At 34.3% G+C, this 20,238-nt stretch overlaps 2 protein-coding genes across 3 annotated transcripts; both read right to left on the bottom strand.

Moving 5' to 3' along the window:
* Positions 1–6,822, bottom strand: LOC112012092 (zinc finger CCCH domain-containing protein 6). Its single transcript, XM_024044463.2, has 4 exons — positions 6,420–6,822; positions 1,356–1,565; positions 1,071–1,195; positions 1–979 (listed from the first exon to the last, which is right to left on the bottom strand). Exons 1-4 carry the CDS (start codon positions 6,477–6,479, stop codon positions 43–45), a joined length of 1,332 nt encoding a protein of 443 aa, XP_023900231.1. The 5' UTR covers positions 6,480–6,822; the 3' UTR covers positions 1–42.
* A 6,451-nt stretch (positions 6,823–13,273) lies between these two features.
* On the bottom strand, positions 13,274–19,870 carry LOC112012016 (protein IQ-DOMAIN 32). 2 transcript variants are annotated; one of them, XM_024044387.2, is made up of 7 exons: positions 19,431–19,870; positions 18,129–18,506; positions 17,812–18,039; positions 16,554–16,634; positions 16,302–16,454; positions 14,807–16,136; positions 13,274–13,712 (listed from the first exon to the last, which is right to left on the bottom strand). In XM_024044387.2, the coding sequence occupies exons 1-7, from the start codon at positions 19,509–19,511 to the stop codon at positions 13,693–13,695; spliced, it is 2,271 nt and encodes a 756-aa protein (XP_023900155.2). In that variant the 5' UTR covers positions 19,512–19,870; the 3' UTR covers positions 13,274–13,692. The 2 variants fall into 2 exon arrangements, with proteins under 2 accessions (XP_023900155.2, XP_023900146.2); XM_024044378.2 differs by having other exon boundaries at positions 14,807–16,454.
* Positions 19,871–20,238: the final 368 nt, after the last annotated feature.

Raw genomic sequence — 20,238 nt, 5'->3', positions numbered from 1 at the left:
CCTCCATCGGGGAAAATGTACAATTTAAGGAGTGAGGTGAGACTAACTGCTGATCTCCCTATCCAATTTCATTCTCTTTGCACCTTGCACTTCCTGCACGCTACTACTACCGCGTTGCTGGAATGATGCATCATGCTGATATGAACAGTTGGCTCCATGACGACACCCCCTTGAACTATTAAAGTATATGCAAGGCTTCATTATTTTGGGTCTCAGATCTCTTGGTTTCTGGTTATTTACTAATTCCTGATTTGCACTTTGTTGGTGACTGTTTCGGTTACCATATTGTGGAAGAGTCTCTTGTCTTTCTCCTCCATGTTGTTGAATCAAGCTCTTGTAGTAATTGATGTCCTTTGCTGGAGGAGCTCCAACGGAGAGTGAAGAGGAAACTGGAATGGCTGCTGGTGAAGGAAGTCGGGGATTAGGAGGTCCCACTCCAACCCCATTTGGTTGATGGTAGAAAGGTATGCTTGATACAGTAACTGATGATGGTGTACTGGTCACTGCCCTATCAATGTGAACAGGAGGTTGATCTAATGAAGCCATGGGAGGTGACCTCGGCTTTGTTGAGTTCGTGGCTGTTCCATAATCTGTAACCAATTTCTCAATCATTTTTGGGTTGTTTAGAAGTTTAATAAGCAAATCCTGGTCAATCAAGTTTCCATTCTCATTGCTCTTCATGATTGCATTAAAGGCGGCAGATGCCGCTGCTACAACATCAGGTTCTGCGACAACAGCCATTCCAGTAGCTGGCTTCTGGTTAGGAGGATTTGTGATGATAGGTAAACTGCATTGGGATGCAGATGGAATTCCGGGAGCCAATATTAGTGGCTGTTGGCTTACAGGAAGACTAAATGGTGTTGTGGAAACAGATGGTGAATCTACTGCCATGTCTTCATCTTCAACGGGAGTAATCGGTATAAAAAGAGTCTGCCCGTCGTCATGACCCAAGTCTACTGCATCCACTGAAACAGTAGGGCTGCACGGAGACAAGAAAAACTGTTTAAGTTCAAGGAAGAGTATCAGTATTGTAAGAGCAAATGCTTTACAAGGGAAGAAAAATATCAAACTTTGGAGGAATGGCAGAGGGGCGTGGATAAACAGCTTCAAGTACTCTCATCTCCCTCTGATTTTGAACCTCGGTCTCTTCGCTTTCTTCCCCAGCAACCACTTGCCAAGCAACATTCAGCACAAACTGTTGAAAATTAAAAAAAAAAAAAAAAAAAAAAAAAAAAATTATAAAAGCAAAGTAATGACTTAAAAGTGAAGCTTTCATATCAGATTTTCAGGGGCATAATTCAGTTTTAAAATTAAGGAAAATGGTCAAAATAAAAACTTCCCAAACTCTGATTTACCTGAGGAGGACATCTCCATTTGATTATAGGAATTTGGGACAACTTAATCTGCCAATGGTTAGCAGGATGAGCTCCTTCAAAGCCAGGAGGCAGATTATCATCAGACCCTAAACCAGTTGAATGCAATAGCAAAGATGTCTTTGCTTGGAGGTGATCTTGACCACCCAACCCAACTTGTGAAGGTGATTCCTCAGATAGGAACAGCTTAACCTGTTTAAGGGAGAATACCATTACAAATAGGATAATACAACTAAACAAATGATATCATTAAATGCATAATCCTTATTAAAATTTACTAAATCTGTCAAGCAACTAAAGCTTTGGCACACAGTGAAATAACAGTGTAAGCATACTTCAGTACAGAAATTTCAGAAGTGCTTTTTCCCTAACCTTGTTTCAAATTTATATCTGACTTCAAATTTAAAACCAAAAGAATATATACATGCGAAACAAAAAATAAATTAAAAAATCAAGGACTACCAAAAGAGGGGGAAAAAAAGATTTCAAATCAGCTCTAACAAAACCATATATGCATAAACTGACTTCACTTCATCTGATACCATGTGCATCTTGACCCTGTCTAACACAGATTGTTCTGACGACTATTGCCTATCTCAATTCCGGTACATTCGACCTAAAACCATTCATGATGTCACTATATGGACTAATATAGCACACTGATTGCTATCCATAATCAATTATGAACTACTTGTTTTGAAACAAAACTCCATTTACCCCATGAACTTAGCCCTGAAGGAGGAAAAAAACAGAACAATAAACTCCTAAAAACAAGACAACGGTTTGTATGTCAACAGTAACTGGGCAAGGCCACGTTTTTTAAAATAATAAAAAGTATAATTTGAGACTACTACAGGACTGGACATTTTAGGGATCAGCTTGATCTTAAGCATTGCAGGGAACCATAGGCAATCTTTTTACTCAAAACTCCAGGAAATTGATTTATAAAAAATCTATTGAATCCCCATAGTTTCTGGATGTAACATTTCATGGTGTCTAATTTGCCATAATTTTCAGTCCCTTTGCCACTGGGAAAGCAAATGACCAAATATCCAAACTCCTTCCACCATTGTTCAAATTTAACATTCAGCAAGCATAGGAGCCAAACCAAACCAACTTCAAAATCCTCTACTCCTCAACAGAAAATATAAAGAAAATGTATTTGACCATTGGGTCAATTCCAGTGGGTAATCAAGGAAATGTATATCATCATTTGGTCATTTCCACCAGGTAAGTAAGGATGAATGTTCCCATGAATCGTAGACATGCTGAGACAGGATTCGCTTAAAAACTCCGGTAACCATTAAATTTGGGGCTCTTTCTGAGTCATTGGCATTGCCTCTAATATTGTAGCAAAACTTTTCTAATTAGCAAGGGATAATCGTCTTTTAGCAACTGGAAAATCTTTCATCTTACTGAATCTGATGCCAGAGCTGTCTATAAAGCCTCTGATCTGACCCTGAACCTCTGGATAGTCATGCTGGACTTACTAGAATTGTGGACAACTATCGATATCCAGTAAGGATGCATCGTAGGTCAGACACTGTGGAAAGGCATATTCATCTAAATGGCTGGCCAACCAAGGACTTCAGTCACCTTTCAGTCTGGTTCTTTTGCATGCCCTAGCCATGAGTATGTAGAAATTATCATAGCATATTGGCCCTCCCATGTTGGAAGCGACTGAAGTCTTGGGTAAGTCTCCTTTTCAAAAGAAAGAAAAATACAATTTTAGAAGGGAATAAGAAAACACTGTTAAGTTGCACCACTCCATACTAATGCATCAGCATGGACACATTTAAACTTTTGCAGCTACAGAACTAAAGGAATAATAGATCCACTGATTCTACAACCTTTAACTTTCATACACATACATACATATTCTTAAATTTTCTAATATATATACTTTTTTAAAAGGTGGCTGTAAACTGGCAAATAGGAAAACCAATCATAAATATATCACTTAAAACAAAAAGAGACCCTTAAAAGTACCTCATAGGAGTAAATCTCATCATGGGACAATTAACCATCTATTAACCCCCCACCCCCCCCACAAAAGAATAAAAATATATTGTGATGCATGTCCAATGAAAAAAGAATTTGACAAAAAGATATGATTATGGGGTAAATGAAAGAAGAACAATCACATGGAAATTCAAGCCTAGGTTCTTACCCGATTATTTTAGAACTCTTGTCAAAAGGCCAATTGAAACCAACGTCTCAAACAAAAGGCATCCACTAAAAAACATGGGTATTCAAGATCAAAGGGCAAAAGTCGCAAAGCAACTGCCATGACTAGGTACCTCAACAAATAGAAACTAGACATTTTGTCTAAATGCCATCATCTATTACTCGCATATAGGTTGCATTTCAAACTACTAATGCAGCCACAATTCCACACAAACACAGTGACATATCCCCAGGAAAAAAAAAAAAAATCCACACAAACACCATGATGGTCAGCTTATAAACTCTCTTTAATGGGTCTGAAACATTTACATAACAGAACGTGTGTAAGATTGCACGCAACCAAGACACACAACAAGTACAATATGTGGGAAAACTATTGTTAACTAGCACCTTATGGAAAGAGTGAACCGAAACAGATCATTAGGTCTAAATAGAGGAGATGCTCCTAGTTCAAAAGGAGCCTAAAGCCTATAAACATCTAGAGATCAAGCAGTGTTACAAATTCTTCTAATCTTTTTTTTCCACTAACCCCATTCTAAAGGTTCTTAGTACTTGACCATGAAATATAGCTAGTTTATACATTCTTAAGATATTTTTCAAAACTCCACCAGACACTTACCCAAAAAGAAGAGAAAGTTGGACAAAGTTTGGCTTCAAACTTGGTTGAAGCCTGAGGCTACAACCAACAATATGAATGTGACATTGACATGTGTTCACTTACTGAACCACATTTAAGTGATTATATACAATCATGACAAGGACACATGAAATCTTCCTATTATTGGTTGTAGCCTTATGCTACAACCAAGTTTGTAGTCAAACTTTATCCTATGATATGTATTTCACTTATTACAGTCCCTTCTAATTCAAATTTCATTATAATTAATTGAGGTACCATTTCAATGTGAAACATACTTCCCTTTCTTCATATTCACAATTCACAAAGGGCAGTGTTTTCATCCAATACAGTTTAAAGGAATCTCCTCCAATCCATTACATGACAATTCACATGACCATACAAGTTTTTTAATCATATGATTCATTAAGTCACTTAAACATGTCATATGACTATTAAATTGATTGTGTGATTGAAGTACATACTTGGTCATTTCAATAGACGTGGTAGATGGGAGGTACGAACCAGTTTGGAGAAAAATTCTATCCATTTACAAAATGAGTTCATTTAAATGTAAGCAAGACAACCTTCCTGTGATAGGGTTTCCAAAAATCCTAGTAATTGATCTAGAGAGAAGCAATGCAATTTCATAAAGTTTATTTGCAGGAACTCCGATTCGCGCACAAGGCCATTCTTCCAAAAATCACCTAGGGTCAATTTCACAATACATTTTCTGCCACTAAGCTCTACCTAAAGTGATATTCACCATAGAATAACAGAATATCATATAATGTTTTCACCACCCAATTCACACTCTTCTCTGCATTTTTGCTAGTGTAGCATATTCAACTTATATTAAAGAAGAAAGAACTCCCCCAATCACAACTTAGCATGGAAGATGGCCATGCTATTTCAACTGTTTGGTACGTTCATGGAACAACAAGAAATACCCTATATGGCCAATTATCCATCAAACATGCTCATTGCAGCTTCAAAAGGCATGGAAATTTTTTTGAACACCTACCATATTAAGCTATGTTTTTAGCATTCATAAACACATAAAGTAATTCATATTCTCAACTTTGAGAGCTAGTACAGGATAAGAAACTGCCAACATCTTCAAAAATGTTTCCTGCAATAGTTTCACAGCATAACTCTGTATACTTTAATGCGTTTTCTGTCTTGTTACACATATAATCAGATTTTAGTTTACAAACTGCTCATAATTGTTATATACAACTATCTGAGGCATTCATCCCACAAATCAAGTTTCTCCTTCCATTAATTGAGCAACCATCTCCCTCCAGATATGATTCATGTTAGCAACTATGAGACCAAATGAGCTTGGTGTCAAGCTAATCAAACTTAATTCAAACTAGGTAGGCTTTTCAATGATCCAAAGTGATATTAATTAAAGCTTTCCCAGATTCTACATTTGCAGTTTTAAGGTTAGAGGAAAAGGGATATTGAAACGAGGGGACAACCTTGAACCATGGTGTCTTATGTTGCCAAAAGAGGTTTTAACATTACTTATCATGAATCTAGAACCTAGATAATCTATCAAAAACAAAAATTCAAAAAACTAGAAATGTATCTCTCAGCAGAACTGTGTACTCCAAACATTAATCCCCATTCCCCAATACCAAATTTTTGTCGATCTCTTTAGCTCAACTTCCTATATTGATCTATAGTTTCAGCAAGTCACTCAAAAATACCACATAATTATGGAAATGAATGAAATTCATTTCCAGCATTCAGGTTTCAAAAATATCTGTTTGCATTATCATTTGAAACAAATTTCCTCTTTGTTTGGCATTTCAAATTGCTTCTGCATTAAGATTCAATACAAAAAAAAAAAAATATTGATGCTTGAACTAATGTAACACTCTCATTGATACTCATTTCTTCAACTGCCAAACACAATGAATGCAAGGCAAGTATGTAAAAACAAAAACCCTCAAACCCAATGAAATATTATCAAAAACACTAAACCCACATGCTTTACACAACCAAAGGACCAGTGAACCAGACAAATCAAACAATGGCAAATAAGTCTTAATAGATAAAATAACGGCAATGAAAAAATCAAAGTAATTACATTAACAATTACAGTTCAGATAACGTAATGTTGGATTTAAATTAGACAACATTTAACGTTAATTAAACAATGATTAGGCCATTTGATTTTAAACTTGGTTTACTGAAAATGCAATTGTACTTTTTTTTTCTCATTTTTTCTTTACCTGACAAAGGTTTACATCTGAAGCCCAAGAAACCCTTTTCGATTTGTGCAATCCCCGCATATTTTACAGACCCAATAATATCCAAAAACTTCTTTTTTTCAAAAGTTCCAAATTTTGGGTTCGAATTCGATCACAGAGCTGAGAGAGTGAAAACCCCCAAAATCAAAAAAAAAAAAATGCAAAATTTATAGTAATTTACTCTTCAGTCTCTCTCAGATTTAACCACTTCCTCCTCATCAGAAACCCCAATTTTGTATGGAAATTTACACAAAGATCGAATCGCAGAGACACACACACACAGACTGAATCGAACTTACTCCATGGAAAATATATGAAGAAAAAAACCCTAGATCCTCGGCTTTGGCTTTCGCTCTTTTGTATGTGTCTTTTTTTTTTTTTTTCCTTCCTCTCTTTTTAAAGTGTTTAAGTCTTGTGATGGGTCACGCGGTTATGAAGAGCGTGGTTTTTTTTTTTTTAAATATAGAAGAGAAAATTTATATTCTAACCTAATTTAAAAGTACACGTTTATCAAAAATTATAAAACTAATTTATATTACTATTTATCTTATTTTTGTTATTATTTATGAATCTTACTGTATTTTTTTTATTATTTATAGATCTTATTGTACTATTTTAACTAACTTTTATATTTAGTTATAGTGCTTCCAGCAAAAAAAAAAAAATTAATTTCAATAAAATAAACTGATTATAAACACGTATATGTGTATGAAGATTACTCTTAGGGTCCGTTTGTTTCGAGTGAAAACGTTTTCAAGAAATGGTTTTACGGAAAATTGTGTGTTTGGTAGCTCCAAAAAATTCGGTCAAACGGAAATTGACCGGAAAATAACACCCCTCACCCCGTAAAACGATTTCCGTTCCTATTTTACCTTCAAAGCATTTCCGGAAAATACACACCCAAAGAACAGAATGAAAACCCAAGTCGAAGAACACCGGAAGAACAAAACGGAAAACGCAAGCCGAAGAACACCTGAAGAACAAAACGGAAAACCCAAGCCGAAGAACACCGGAAGAACGAAACGGAAAACGCAAGCCGAAGAACACCTAAAGAACAAAACGGAAAACCCAAGCCGAAGAACACCGGAAGAACGAAATGGAAAACGCAAACCGAAGAACACCTGAAGAACAAAACGGAAAACCCAGGCGATCTCGGTGTGATCGCACCCCAGGATCGCGCCGATCGCACCGATCGCACTGAGAAAGCCGCCGTCCGCCGTCCGCCGTCCTCCGAGATCGCACCGGATTTGATGATTTTGACCGGATTGGATGATTTTTTTTCTTTGTGTTTTGTTTCTTTTGTTGTCTGTGAACTGGGAAATAGTGTTAATATTTGTTTGGAATGTGGAAAAATGTAAGAAAATGTGTTTTCTAGTATTTTCAAGAATACAATCAAACACATGAAAATATTTTCTATACACAATTTTCATAATGCAACCAAACACTTGAAAATGTTTTCTTTTCCTGAAAATAGCATTTCTAAAAAATAGGCTATTTTCCAGAAATTATTTTACGCGAACCAAACGGACCCTTAAATACTTAAACTCTGATCCTTATCCTTCCGCACCTACAAACATGTACAATATATTTGTGAAGTACTTACTATTTATCTTATTTTTGTTACTATTTATGAATCTTACTATATTTTTTTTATTATTTATGGATCTTATTGTACTATTTTAGCTAACTTTTATATTTATTTATAGTGCTTTCAGCAAAAAAAAAAATTTAATTTCAATAAAATAAACTGATTATAAATACGTATATGTGTATGAAAATTACTCTTAAATACTTAAACTCTGACCCTTATCCTTCCGCACCTACAAACATGTACAATATAATTGTGAAGTACTGTCACCTAAAAAGGTGCGCGGTGAGCTTGAGCTTTTGGAAGCAGTGGAGTTTTGGTAAGATCACGCGCTGAAAATGAGAGTGGGCTTTGAGTGTTAATTTTGGGTTTTTTAAGAAGACTTTGGGTCACATTTCTGACCACATTTTTTTTTTTTTTTTTTTTTTGATTGAGTAGAAAGAGCCATGATAGGACCGTAACTGACAAAAGGAAAAGCTAAGGTGCAGTCAACACACTGCAGCCACTGGGTCGTGTGTGGCAGCAGCCTCTTCTCGCCACGTGTTATGGATTAATTTAAAATAATAATAAATTACATTTTAAATTCAAAAATGATTGTAGACTTGTAGTTACTTGTAGGTTGTAGCCTTGTAGGAATAATTTCTAATTAATCCTGCAATTTCATTTTTTTTAATTCAACCCATAATGTTTAAAATATTTCAATAGTGTGGAGTGGTTGAGAATAACTTCTTTTTTTTTTTTAAAGAAAAAAATAACTTATTTGAAGAGTATTTATCTATACCATTTATAAGATAATTTTTCCCTTTAGACTGAATTCTTATGTAGTTCAAAAATATTTCTAGATCCTACTTTTAATAAGGACAAAACTTTGAAACAATCTGATAAAAATATATTTCTAATTCCACTTAAAATGGCTATAAAATATGACCTACGAATTCATGTTTTTAAAACAAACTTATCCAAAAAAAATTTTGATAAAAAAACTTATTAGTCCACTTTGTATATTTCCTTTTCTTTTTTTTTTTTACTTTATCGAGTCTCACCAACCAAAAAATTAAAAAAAAAAAAAGAAAAAAATAGAAAAACCTCATCGCATGTGCAAAGTGCACGTGATGAGGCTAGTTGCAATATATAGTTTTTGGTAACTTTTATGTTAAATGCGTGATACAAAATTAAACGTTATCTTATTTCCAAACCAATACTAAAAATAAAATTAGCAAACAAACAAACAAAAACTTTTCCTACACATTCTTGATGGAAAACCAAAAATAACATTGCTTGATTTTTCTTCCCCAGTAATTAGATAGTTATTTCGTCTTAATTTCTTATAAAATTTAATTTTTTATTTTCTTTGTCAATTTTATGATTTTGAAATGTTAATATGAAAAATGATTAATTATTTCTCAATATATTCGTAAGTATACATAATAATATGGATAGATACTTATAGCTCTTTTGTTTTTTATTTTTAAAAAAAAAAAGTTAAAAAGTTGTCAAGGTATGAGACTTGTGGCACTTTGATCTATGAGATGGTACGTTACTTTATATAATTTATTTCAATGATTTGTATGGTCTAGAAAAAAAAATAACTTCTTTAATTTTTTATTCATAAATGGTAAAATTAAATTTAAATTTGAATATACAACATATAATTAAAATTAACCTAGTCAACTCATTCAATCCACCAAGACAAAAGACTTAAAACTATCCAAATTTTCAATCAACTCGCCACTTCTAGAGGTTGGTGGTTGGAAACGATTTGAAACTTTTTCAACTCACCAATGTCTTATTGTTGTTTTTTCCCTCAACTCATGTAATCTATTATATGCACAATCCCAATAACAATGGACGATAAGAAATTTGAACTCAAATTTTCCTCATAAAGAAACACATGTTATTCCACTTTGTTACAAGACTATTAACGACGTAGGTTAATTGAAACCATTTGACAAATACAAGTTAACACCCAAAAGATCACACTCACACACACACACATATAAGGATCATAAGGTAGAATTTAAACCTATGATATTCACTTCATAAATAAAAAATTTGTATTACTTGAGCTAATTAGAACTACTGCCAAAAAAAGATGTGGTTTTGGAGAGGAAATATAAATTAACATAGGTCCAATCCATTGGTTGATTTTTATAATTGACCTCTTATAGTTTGATAATTATTGTGGATGAAAAAATTATTAATCAAATAACTTTCTCCACCATTTTTTTGTAAGTGAAAAAAAAAAAATTCTCCAAATAATCTAGAAGTATAAACAATGAGGTTGTACAATAAGTTGTATAATTAAAGAATTAAAGTTTTTTTTTTTTTTTTTTATATGTGATTATTCTGGAAAGAACTCCACCTAACTTTAAAATAAACCTAACTAAAGTATAGGAAAATGAACAAAAAGATAAAAACGTTTTAAAATATTGGTTTAATGAGAAACAAAGTTAGAAAATTTTAAAATATATTTCAAGGAATGATAGACCCTTGAAAAATGAATCTATTGGTCTAATTTGTTTATTTCACAAAGGTAATTAAATTTATTAATCAACGATTTATTTTAAAAATAAGTCTAGCTTCTATTCGTGTGACTTAAAGTCTTCAAAAATAAAATAAAAAACTGAAACACGATTAGTTTCGAAGTGTAATTATACATTATGGAACGAAATTGGTGCCTCAATAAACTATTAATGATGAGAATAACATAATATTAGTTATCAGAGGGTCAAATGTATATGAACATTATATATATATATATATATATATTGCCTTCTGTAATGCACAAGGATGAAACCTCAAATTGTTACAGTATTTTAATATGCAGCTAATTTATTTGGAAACTGTTACAACAAGAAGAATCGTATTAGGAATTCTTAAAGATATTGTAAAATAAATTTGTTGTCAGATAAAAAAGTTATTGAAATAATTTTGTGCTAGCTCGGCTGAAAATCATCAGGCATAAGCCCAATCCAAGGTCTATTTGGAATCAGTATATTTTGCTAAAAATACTATAGATAAAGGTAAAAGTTAACTAAAATAGTACAGTGAGACTCATAAATAGTACCAAAAAGTGCAGTGGGGCTTATGAATAGTAGCAAAAATAAGCTGAATAGTAAAATAAGTGGCTTTTTTAATTTGGAGCCAAACGCAAACTCATGGTCGGTTTGAAATCCGCTTATTTTGCTGAAACTGAAAACTTTTTATTAAAAATACGGTAGATAAAGGTAACAATAGGACCCATGAATAATACCAGTAAAACTCATGAATAGTAATAAAAATAAGCTGAATAGTAAAATAAGTTGACAAGATTAATTAAATCAAACGGACACTTAATCAACCTAGTTCTCAGGCCCAAGCCCTTGATCATAGTTTCTTAGAGTTGTGCTAGCCTAACAAGTAGCCCAGTCCATTATTACTAATGTTTGATCCACTATTTATTCAATCAAACTTACGCCTTAATATAAAGGTTTAGACTTCAGCACCAAAAAAATAAAATAATAAAAATAATAAAAATAAAAAAAAAAATAAAAGGGGAAGAAGAAGAAGAAGAAAGATTTACACAAAAACAATAAGTTTAGTAACACAAAAAAATTCACTATTGATGAAGTGACATGTTGTAATTAGTACATAGTTAAAATTGTTTAAGTATAAACTCAAGTAAAAGGGTAAAAGTGGTCTTACACCAATTACAACTTATTACCTTAACATTTCACTTACTCAAAATTTACAAACTTATTGGATTAATTGTGCCCCCTAAAATTTAGACGTTGCAAGGGACAATTTTTTTATAATCGATTCCATACTGCCTTGTTTGGTTGTGAAGGTGTGTCAAAATAATTGATTGGGTAGGGGCATAACCAACCAATGTATAAGGTGAGTAAACTATATAGAATGAAATTTTTTACCAAGATCTAACTATAAGTTATTAAATGGTAAAATGAAAAAAAAAAATTCGCAGTTTGAAGGCATTCTACCACAGTAGTTGAGAGAAAAAGCAGAATGGTGAAGAAAATGAAAATAGCCGTTAAGAGCTGCGCACCGTTTTGATCAGATGATTCTCCAAACTTCTTGTGTGATGAACAGAACACGCAAGGTTTTCATCTGTTGAGCGCACCGTGTTCCTCAGCACACTCCAAAGCCATGAAAAGTACGCGCAAGAGGCTTGTGTATTTAATATATGAGATTATTGTTTCAGCTCTTAGAATGAAACGATGCGTAGAGAACTTAAATGAAACAATGCGTAGAGAGAAAACTTGCGTTTCCTCAGCTTCAGTGTGCACATGAGTCCCAGCAGTAAACGTAGAAGCAAAACGTAAACGTCAAATTAAGTTGAATCCAAACGGGTACTTAATGCTAACGGTCCCAATAATTACCAATTGGAATTAGACTATTTCTAGAAATGTGTTTTTGTTGTTGAGCTTGATAGGATTTTGCTAAAAATGTTTTAACTTTTCGGGAAATAAAGACAGATGGTGGAGTATTTTATTTTTTTATTTTTAGTGTAAAAGTTTAGTCCAATCAAAGGGTCAAAAATCACACGTGATGCACACATTTATATTTTATGTCAAAGCTAACAATATAGAAGACAATAGGGGGTTTTAAGCCCAATGTATTTTTAAATTCTCAGATTGATTGCAAATTTCAATAATTCTAGGGGTTAAATGTAATCGAGGTAAGAAGTGCAACTTACCCTTTGATATTGGCAAAATTCTCAATCAAAAAGCTATAGGCTAAAATCAATATTTGGATATTAAAAGAGGTAGAGGAGCTAGCTTCAGAATTAGTCCTAACCCTATCAAATGATGAAGGTGGTTCTCGGGTTCCAACAATTGTAAAAGAGATTAAAAATAGCAAGACTCTTTACAATTCATTACGATGCCATTGACACACTACCAATGGCAACTTTTGTTGATAAATCCCATGATAATTTTATCCATAGAGATTCATCACTCACCAGCATATAGTGCCCACGCAATTGCTGAAATCGGGTTTGCATTATCATAAACCAAATGCTGAGTATTTCTAAAATTTCAGAAGGAAAGAGTCCGGGGATCAAGATTCAAATGATTACCTGGTAGTAATGTCATTCTTTGTGATGTCTCTCATATATATATATATATATATATAGTTTGAACCCCACCTCCCCAACTCCTCCCCCATACATTCTTATAAAAAGAAGGAAATAGTCGGAAACCCAAACATTTACACAACATTAAAAGGCACTTATAATAAAGGCAAAAGGAAATACAGAAATCCAATTTATTACAACAATATTTGGTCAAAGCCTTTAAAAGATCTCAACCTTGTAACATGTAAAAACATCTTGTAATTCACCTATCACACTCACAAACACTGTTAAACTTACATAAAACTGGGGAAGAAATTTAAAAAAAAAAATTATAAAAAATAATGGTAGTGATAGTGGTAGTAATTTACACGAAAACCTCATTCAGTTTCATATATATGTAACCTCCCCACACAAACCCCCAATTCCATCCATGGATTAACAACTAGCACAATCAAAGAGGAGAAAAACCGGTGTACAAAACTAAGTAGCTACCCGTCAACTTCAAGTAGATCAATAATTGACTCCAACTTGCCCATCTAGGACACAGGTGATCCACCATCATTTCCTTTTGAGGCATATGATCAATTCAACTGTCCTCACCTCTGCCATTTTCTTTCTGAAAAAAAGCAGGATCAAGCAGTAAGTTACCAAGTCTTAATGCAGAGATGCTACTTTGTAACTTTTACATATTCTTTCCTTTGCTATCATCAATAAGAAGAGAATTCCAGAGGGTCAAAACAAACCTCTACCCACTGTGCTTTGCTATTGTGCTAGAATGGCATCAACACATGCCAAGTGGGATACACCATGATAACATGTAGAGGACCATACTATAAATATTTGATTAAAATGCCAAATTATGGATAAAATGGTATATACATAATGGATTACACATTGGAAAGATGGTAAAAGCATAGTAGTCAAAAGGATGCACAAACAGGACATGCTTGAAACACAAATCTAACATTTTTTCAGTGTGGGGAAAGGCATTCAAAGTGTCAGGAAGAATGAAATTTTAATTTGTACTTAAAGTAACAATCCTATCAAGTAGATGATGATTACTCTAAGCATATTTTGTCTAATCGAGAAGTTCAGCAAATATAATAGTGAAGAGTGTGTGCTGCAGTTCATATGGCAAAATTAAGAATGATGTGACTTATACAATAAGAGCAGGTGAATGAAATGGGGAAGTACAAGTATTGTGTTAACCCTAAAAAACCTATTGAGCTAAAGAAAAAGAAAAAGAAAAAGAAAAAGAAAACTATAGGCTGCTATAAAACCATTTATACAATATGATAAAAACATCAAATTGTTGAGAAGAAACACGTTCATAAAATGACAGTAGCAAAAATGAAAATGTTAAGATAAATAATAGGGAATGCTACGAAAGATAAGGAGTAAAGTCATTTGTTCAAAGGTAATTCCTATGGAATAATAGATTTGGCTATGCCGCTATGGGCAAAGGGATTAATGTGCTGGTGAGAACACATGATTGAATTCAGGTTGGAGTGAGGGGGGAAAAAAGAGGAGGCAACAAAATTATGATTTCAAATAAGATAAAATGACAAAAAAGAATATACATGCCAACCAGAATTAGTTGGTAATGACCAGTAATCCACCCCAATTTAATTGGGATTAAGGCCAAGTTTAAGTTAAGTTGAATATAAATTAACAAGACTTCAAATAATACATATGAGGTCTAGAGAATACCATGCTGATAAGTAACATTTCCCTTCGCACTCTGCTGGGCTTGAGATGTTGAATGTAAAATACGCGGAGACCCTTGCCTCCCATTTGCACCTGGTAAGGAATGTCTCTTCTTTATGTAACTGTCTCTGTCTTGCACATCTGGACTTGATCTTGGAGAGTTATTTGCTTGGAGCTTGGCTCTAGCAGATTCTGTGGCTTGCATGAAATGGGGAAGAGAACTATTAGTATTGCTCTCTACTGGTTCTTGATCAATAGGGTCTGATTTTGCTGAACCAAAGGAATTGCGTCTCTTCCCATTTTTCTCCTCTCTTGGCAACTGTTCCACACTACCTCTTGAGCCAGAATCATGATTTGGATTCGAAGGTGATTTCTTACCCCCTGACAGGGATCTAGGCTTTTGGTTGGATCCACTCTTATCACTTCTTTTCTTTTTAGATTTCACAGATACCTGACTAGAAGGCGTCCCATGAGATTCAGGCATGGTTATATGGCTTCTGGGAGAAGCTTCTGGAGATGTCCGGTATGGTTGATGACCTGTCTCAGAGTCCAGCTGTCTCTGCAGATCAGCTGATTCATCCTTCTCCGGCTTAGGCTCTATCAGTGGGGTGTCCGTAGTCACCATTAGATTTACAGATTCACCATTGACATCACCAAGATTCTCTGGCTTATCCAAGACAGAGGGAGATAAGTTAGATATTGAGACAGAAGATTCATCCTTGGATTCAACAACCATGTTTTTCATGCTGTTTGGATTGTAAATTCCATCCTCTAAAACTTTGGCTTCATGATCACACTCCGGTGCTCCAACTTCAGATATGTCAGGCGAATCAAGGGTAGAAGAAATAGAGAGCTCAGTGCCACATTCAGAGCCACCTACTTGAATCCTTGAACTGTGAGGGGTTGAATTTTCTGCTATACCGAGCTCCTTTGTCCTGATTACAGTACTTGCTCCAGACAGAGTTGTGTCTATATTTGATTCAACTTCAGCATCTTTACCTGCACTGGTAATTGTACTAAGCTCTTCGAATTTCGACTGGGCAGCAATAAATGCAGGATTGCTTGGCTTTCTTGATCCAAAGACACATTTCTTCTCTTCAGTGTCCAACTGTTCTGAGGCAAGTCTCTTCATAGAGCGTTTTGGTTGTTCAGTTTCTGTTTCAGGCTTCACAGGAAGAAAATTGAACTCCACTTGAGAATTTGAATCTGCTTGAGTACTTTGATTTGGAAGAGAAATCATGTCCAACAAGGTTTCTTTTGCATCAGATGTATTTATGCTTTCAGGCCGAGGCTGATCTAAATCATCTTCTGACAAAGAGGTAGGATTGTATGCCTGAAAGTTGAAGTCGTTGGGATCATAAGTAATCAGATTATCTTCGCTTTCAGATGGCACCAGTGATTCCCTATTGTTGGACTCTGCATCCTTTGACTCAGGAAATACTTCAGATGGAATTTCAGTTTCAAAATGAGACACCAAGTTCTCATCCTGTTCTCTTACCTGTTTTTCTGTAATTGGCTCTGCTTTCTTTGACTCAACAATATCTGGTGAAGAAACAGACATCCACCTCTCCAACCACTTCCAAGCAGAATCATGTTTAGAAGGATCACACTTAACATGGATAGGTTTGGTCTTTGGTGTTGATTCCAACAGCTTTAATTTTGAAAAGTAATCAATTTAGTCAGGCTATACATTTGTAAGAATAAATAGGCTGACAAGACTATAAAACAGCAGAAAGAAATATTGTCATACCTGACGGGCAAAACCATTGCTTAGCAGCTTCTCAATGGAAGTGTATGTTACATTAGATTCCATTGCTAATTTTTCCTTCTCCTGTAAAATGGAATAACCAGGGCAAGGTTGTTTGAACATGTGATAACAGTAATTGTTGCTTATTAAAAGGATAAGAATACATTGCCTAGCATCCAATAAATTGGCAATAAACCAAGCTCCAACAGTAAACAAGATTCAGTAATGGGTCAATTATAAATCCCTAACTTACCCTGTGATACTCACCATTAATGGTATCATTGATAGTTTACAACACTCCATGAAAATTTTAGACTCTAAAGTAGATTAATGATATTACTTAGTTTCTAAAACATTATTCAATCTATATTTTCATTCAAGTACTACCTAGTAAGTTGAAAGCTCGCGGGGCCATTATCCCACTATTATGTGAAATCTTGGCAGTGCTTGATAGGTGGTGAATCCATATGAACTGCAACAAAGGCTATTTGATTGTTCCAAAAAGCATAGGCAATATTTGCATGTCTGTGCAATCACAAAAAGCATCTCACTCTGATTTTTTTTCATTCTACATTGTTCCATAGGCAATATTTGCATGTCTGCACAAATCTTTTTTAATTTGCTCACCCTTTTAGATCTTTTTTTTTTCAAGCTTGAAATTGTTTGGGTATTGAAACCTACCCTCCCACTCCCCCTTCTCTAGAAAATTATTATATTGAACAAGCAGAGTTTGAAGCACCAACTTTTGTTTCCATTTATTTCTTTAGAGAGTAATATTTCAAGATATAGTTATTGTAATAGATTAGCATTTTTACAAAGGGGGCACTGACTTCTTTTATGCGTTTATTTATTAGGCAAGTGACATTTCAAGAATGGTTATAACTTATAATAATATATTAAACACTTTTACAAAGGGAATCCCTGACTCTTTTATTTTGTTTATTTATTTGGCAAGTTGAGATATTGTTATCATAACAGATCAACATTTTTACAGAGGGAGTTTCTGAGGTTGATAGCCAGTATATAGATTATAGCCTATTGTCAACCCAATATGAACAAGAATACTACAACAACAACAGCAAGCCTTAATCCCAAAATTTTGGGGTCAGCTATGAATACTCAACAAATTAGTTAGGATCAGTCAAATGTATTCTTTTCCTCCATTCTATTCTATCTCAAGTCATATAAAAAATAAAAAGCCTCATCAACCCTATATGGTTTGAATTTCGAAATATACTGAGTAAGATTCCAGTAGCATTACCCAGGTCTTTGAAGTATCGGTATCATTCTCATGCTTCCCACCCAATTTATTTTCCGGATATGAACCCTCTAGAGACAAACGAGCACGGCGGGCACGAACAAGAGCTTGCATTTTGGCAATGGCTTGAACACATCGTAGGGTTCCCACAGCATGACTTCGAACCAGATACCCACGAACAGCAGCTTGCAATTTAACAACATTCTTAAGCTTCAACAGCATTCTCTGACCCTGGAGAATGGTTTTTAATAAAAAGAAAGGTAAGTATGGGTACCAACCTAGCAAGTTTTGCACTCATACAGTTAAGACAAAGAGACTACCAGAAACCCTCTGATAGCAGCCTGGATGACAATAATAACAGACTCCTCTGCGTATACATCAAGTTTATTTTCGACAATAATAACAGACTCCTCTTTGTATAAATCAAGCTTATTTTCATTTTCAGTAGGAACCACTGTCTCGATTACTTTTGTTTCCACTGAAGTCGACAACTGGGGTTTCTCATCTATTGATTGTATAACTGAGATTTTCTCCAGAACAGTAGAGTTGGCTGGTTGTTGATAGTTAATATTAACATCTTCTGGGCTCTCCTTATTTGCAGAGGAGGGGGTTTCTGAGATAACAGTGTTGCTAAGCACTCGATGCCGGGCAGACCTCTTCCGGAAACTCCACCCACGTTTGTCACTTGAACCCTTGGCCTGGAGTGAAGCACAAATAACACAATTCAACACAACACAATACACACACATAAAAGTGACTGCCAGTCTGCCCTCCTCTTATTGCTCTGTCCATTAATAGCATTAAGTTCCAATCTATATGAATTATGACCTTGCAACACTACTTCATTGGAAAATGGCTTCAGGAAAACTTGATAAGAGTAGGAAAAAAACCGTTCTCAGAAAAACATTATAAAAATTTGCAAGATCTGCAAATGTATCAAGTCAATTGATAATTGTACGAATGAACCCATCTCTATCTTTCGTCGCATAAATCTTTCAAACACATTGTACACTTCCAATGTGATTTCATTCACACCTTTTTTGCTTTATCTTTGTCGAATTATTGATACCAAATCAACTACACACTGCAATATAAATCTTCCAGTATTTTTTTTAAAAAAAAATTCTCTTTCTTTCTTTCTGTAAATGACAAGCAGGATCAACATAATGTGCTTCGCTATTCAGCAATCTTAATGAATACAACTGCTTCATTGTGAACAAGCATTTGTGCTAAACCAACAAAGAACTGATTGTAAGAACTCAATTACTCATAATGCTAGTAAAAATAGTAAGTCCAAACACACAGAATCAATTTTTTTTTTTAATAAAAAAATCAGAATCATCATTGCTTAATTACTGAATAAACCAAATCAGAAACAAGAAATCCCTCAGATCTTAATATATACATATATAAGAAGAAATCAAAAGCTCGGCTTTAATTCAATCACACAGTTGCACTGAAACTCAGTTTAATTTTATTTGATTCACAGATCTTAAAAAAATACTAAAAACTTTCCAATAATAGCATTTTTGTAACCAGTACAAATCTAACAAGAACACCAAACCAAATCACAACAGAAAGAAAGTCAACGAAAACAAAGAAGACTGAAACCAATCAGGTACCTCGGAGACCTCGATATCATCCTTGTCCTTTGAATCGCTACCGCAGGTGATTATTTTGAAGCATGAGGTAGATTTCACCATTTTTTTTTCTCTCTCTCACACCAGCCACCAAGACTTTACTCACAGCTCACTCTCAGTCTCAGCTTCTCTCTCTTTCTCTCTCTTTCTCTCTCTTTCTGTGTCTAACTGAGACAACAAAAACAAAACCGCCTAGGAAAATAGAATGTTACAAAAACGTAGTAAAGTTTAAAAGAACACGGACCTCAAACACGTTCCTTAAATCTAGCTAAACTCTAAAATTGGAGTCCGCCATTTATCGAGTCCGTTCCGTTGGTTCCAAAGCATTGTCCTGTCCGTTGAGAAAAGAGAGAGAGATAGATAAATGAAAAGGCTGTCAGACTCAGATCTCTACACTTTACTTTTCTTTTTTTTCTTTTGCTAAAATTTTATTGGAAATGAAAACAAAACTATGTGTCTTTCTTATCTTATCCACCCAACATTAAATTCACGAGACTCGCGAGAAATTTACGTTTTCTTCAGTAAATTTCGTGGTCTAGTCTGGTGTGAACTGTGGACTGAGTTTAATGTGTAGTACAATATTTTATTTGTGATAGAAGTATTCAAAGTTTACCGTTGTATCCGTATCCAAATTTCGATCAGAACTACCCCTTTTTCTTTTCTACTTTTGAGATGGGTTTAGAGTACTGTTGTGAACTACAATCTCTGAAGTTTATCACGTGTATAATTAGTCTTTCAAGTTTAAAGCAAGTACAATTATTCTTTAAGTTTTAAAATTGAGTTGTATTAG

This window comes from Quercus suber, unplaced genomic scaffold (genome assembly GCF_002906115.3).
Source record: "Quercus suber isolate HL8 unplaced genomic scaffold, Cork oak 2.0 scaffold_475, whole genome shotgun sequence".
Lineage (NCBI taxonomy): Eukaryota > Viridiplantae > Streptophyta > Magnoliopsida > Fagales > Fagaceae > Quercus > Quercus suber.
The sequence above is the reverse complement of the archived record's forward strand: the minus strand, read 5'-3'. Positions and strand labels throughout refer to the sequence as shown.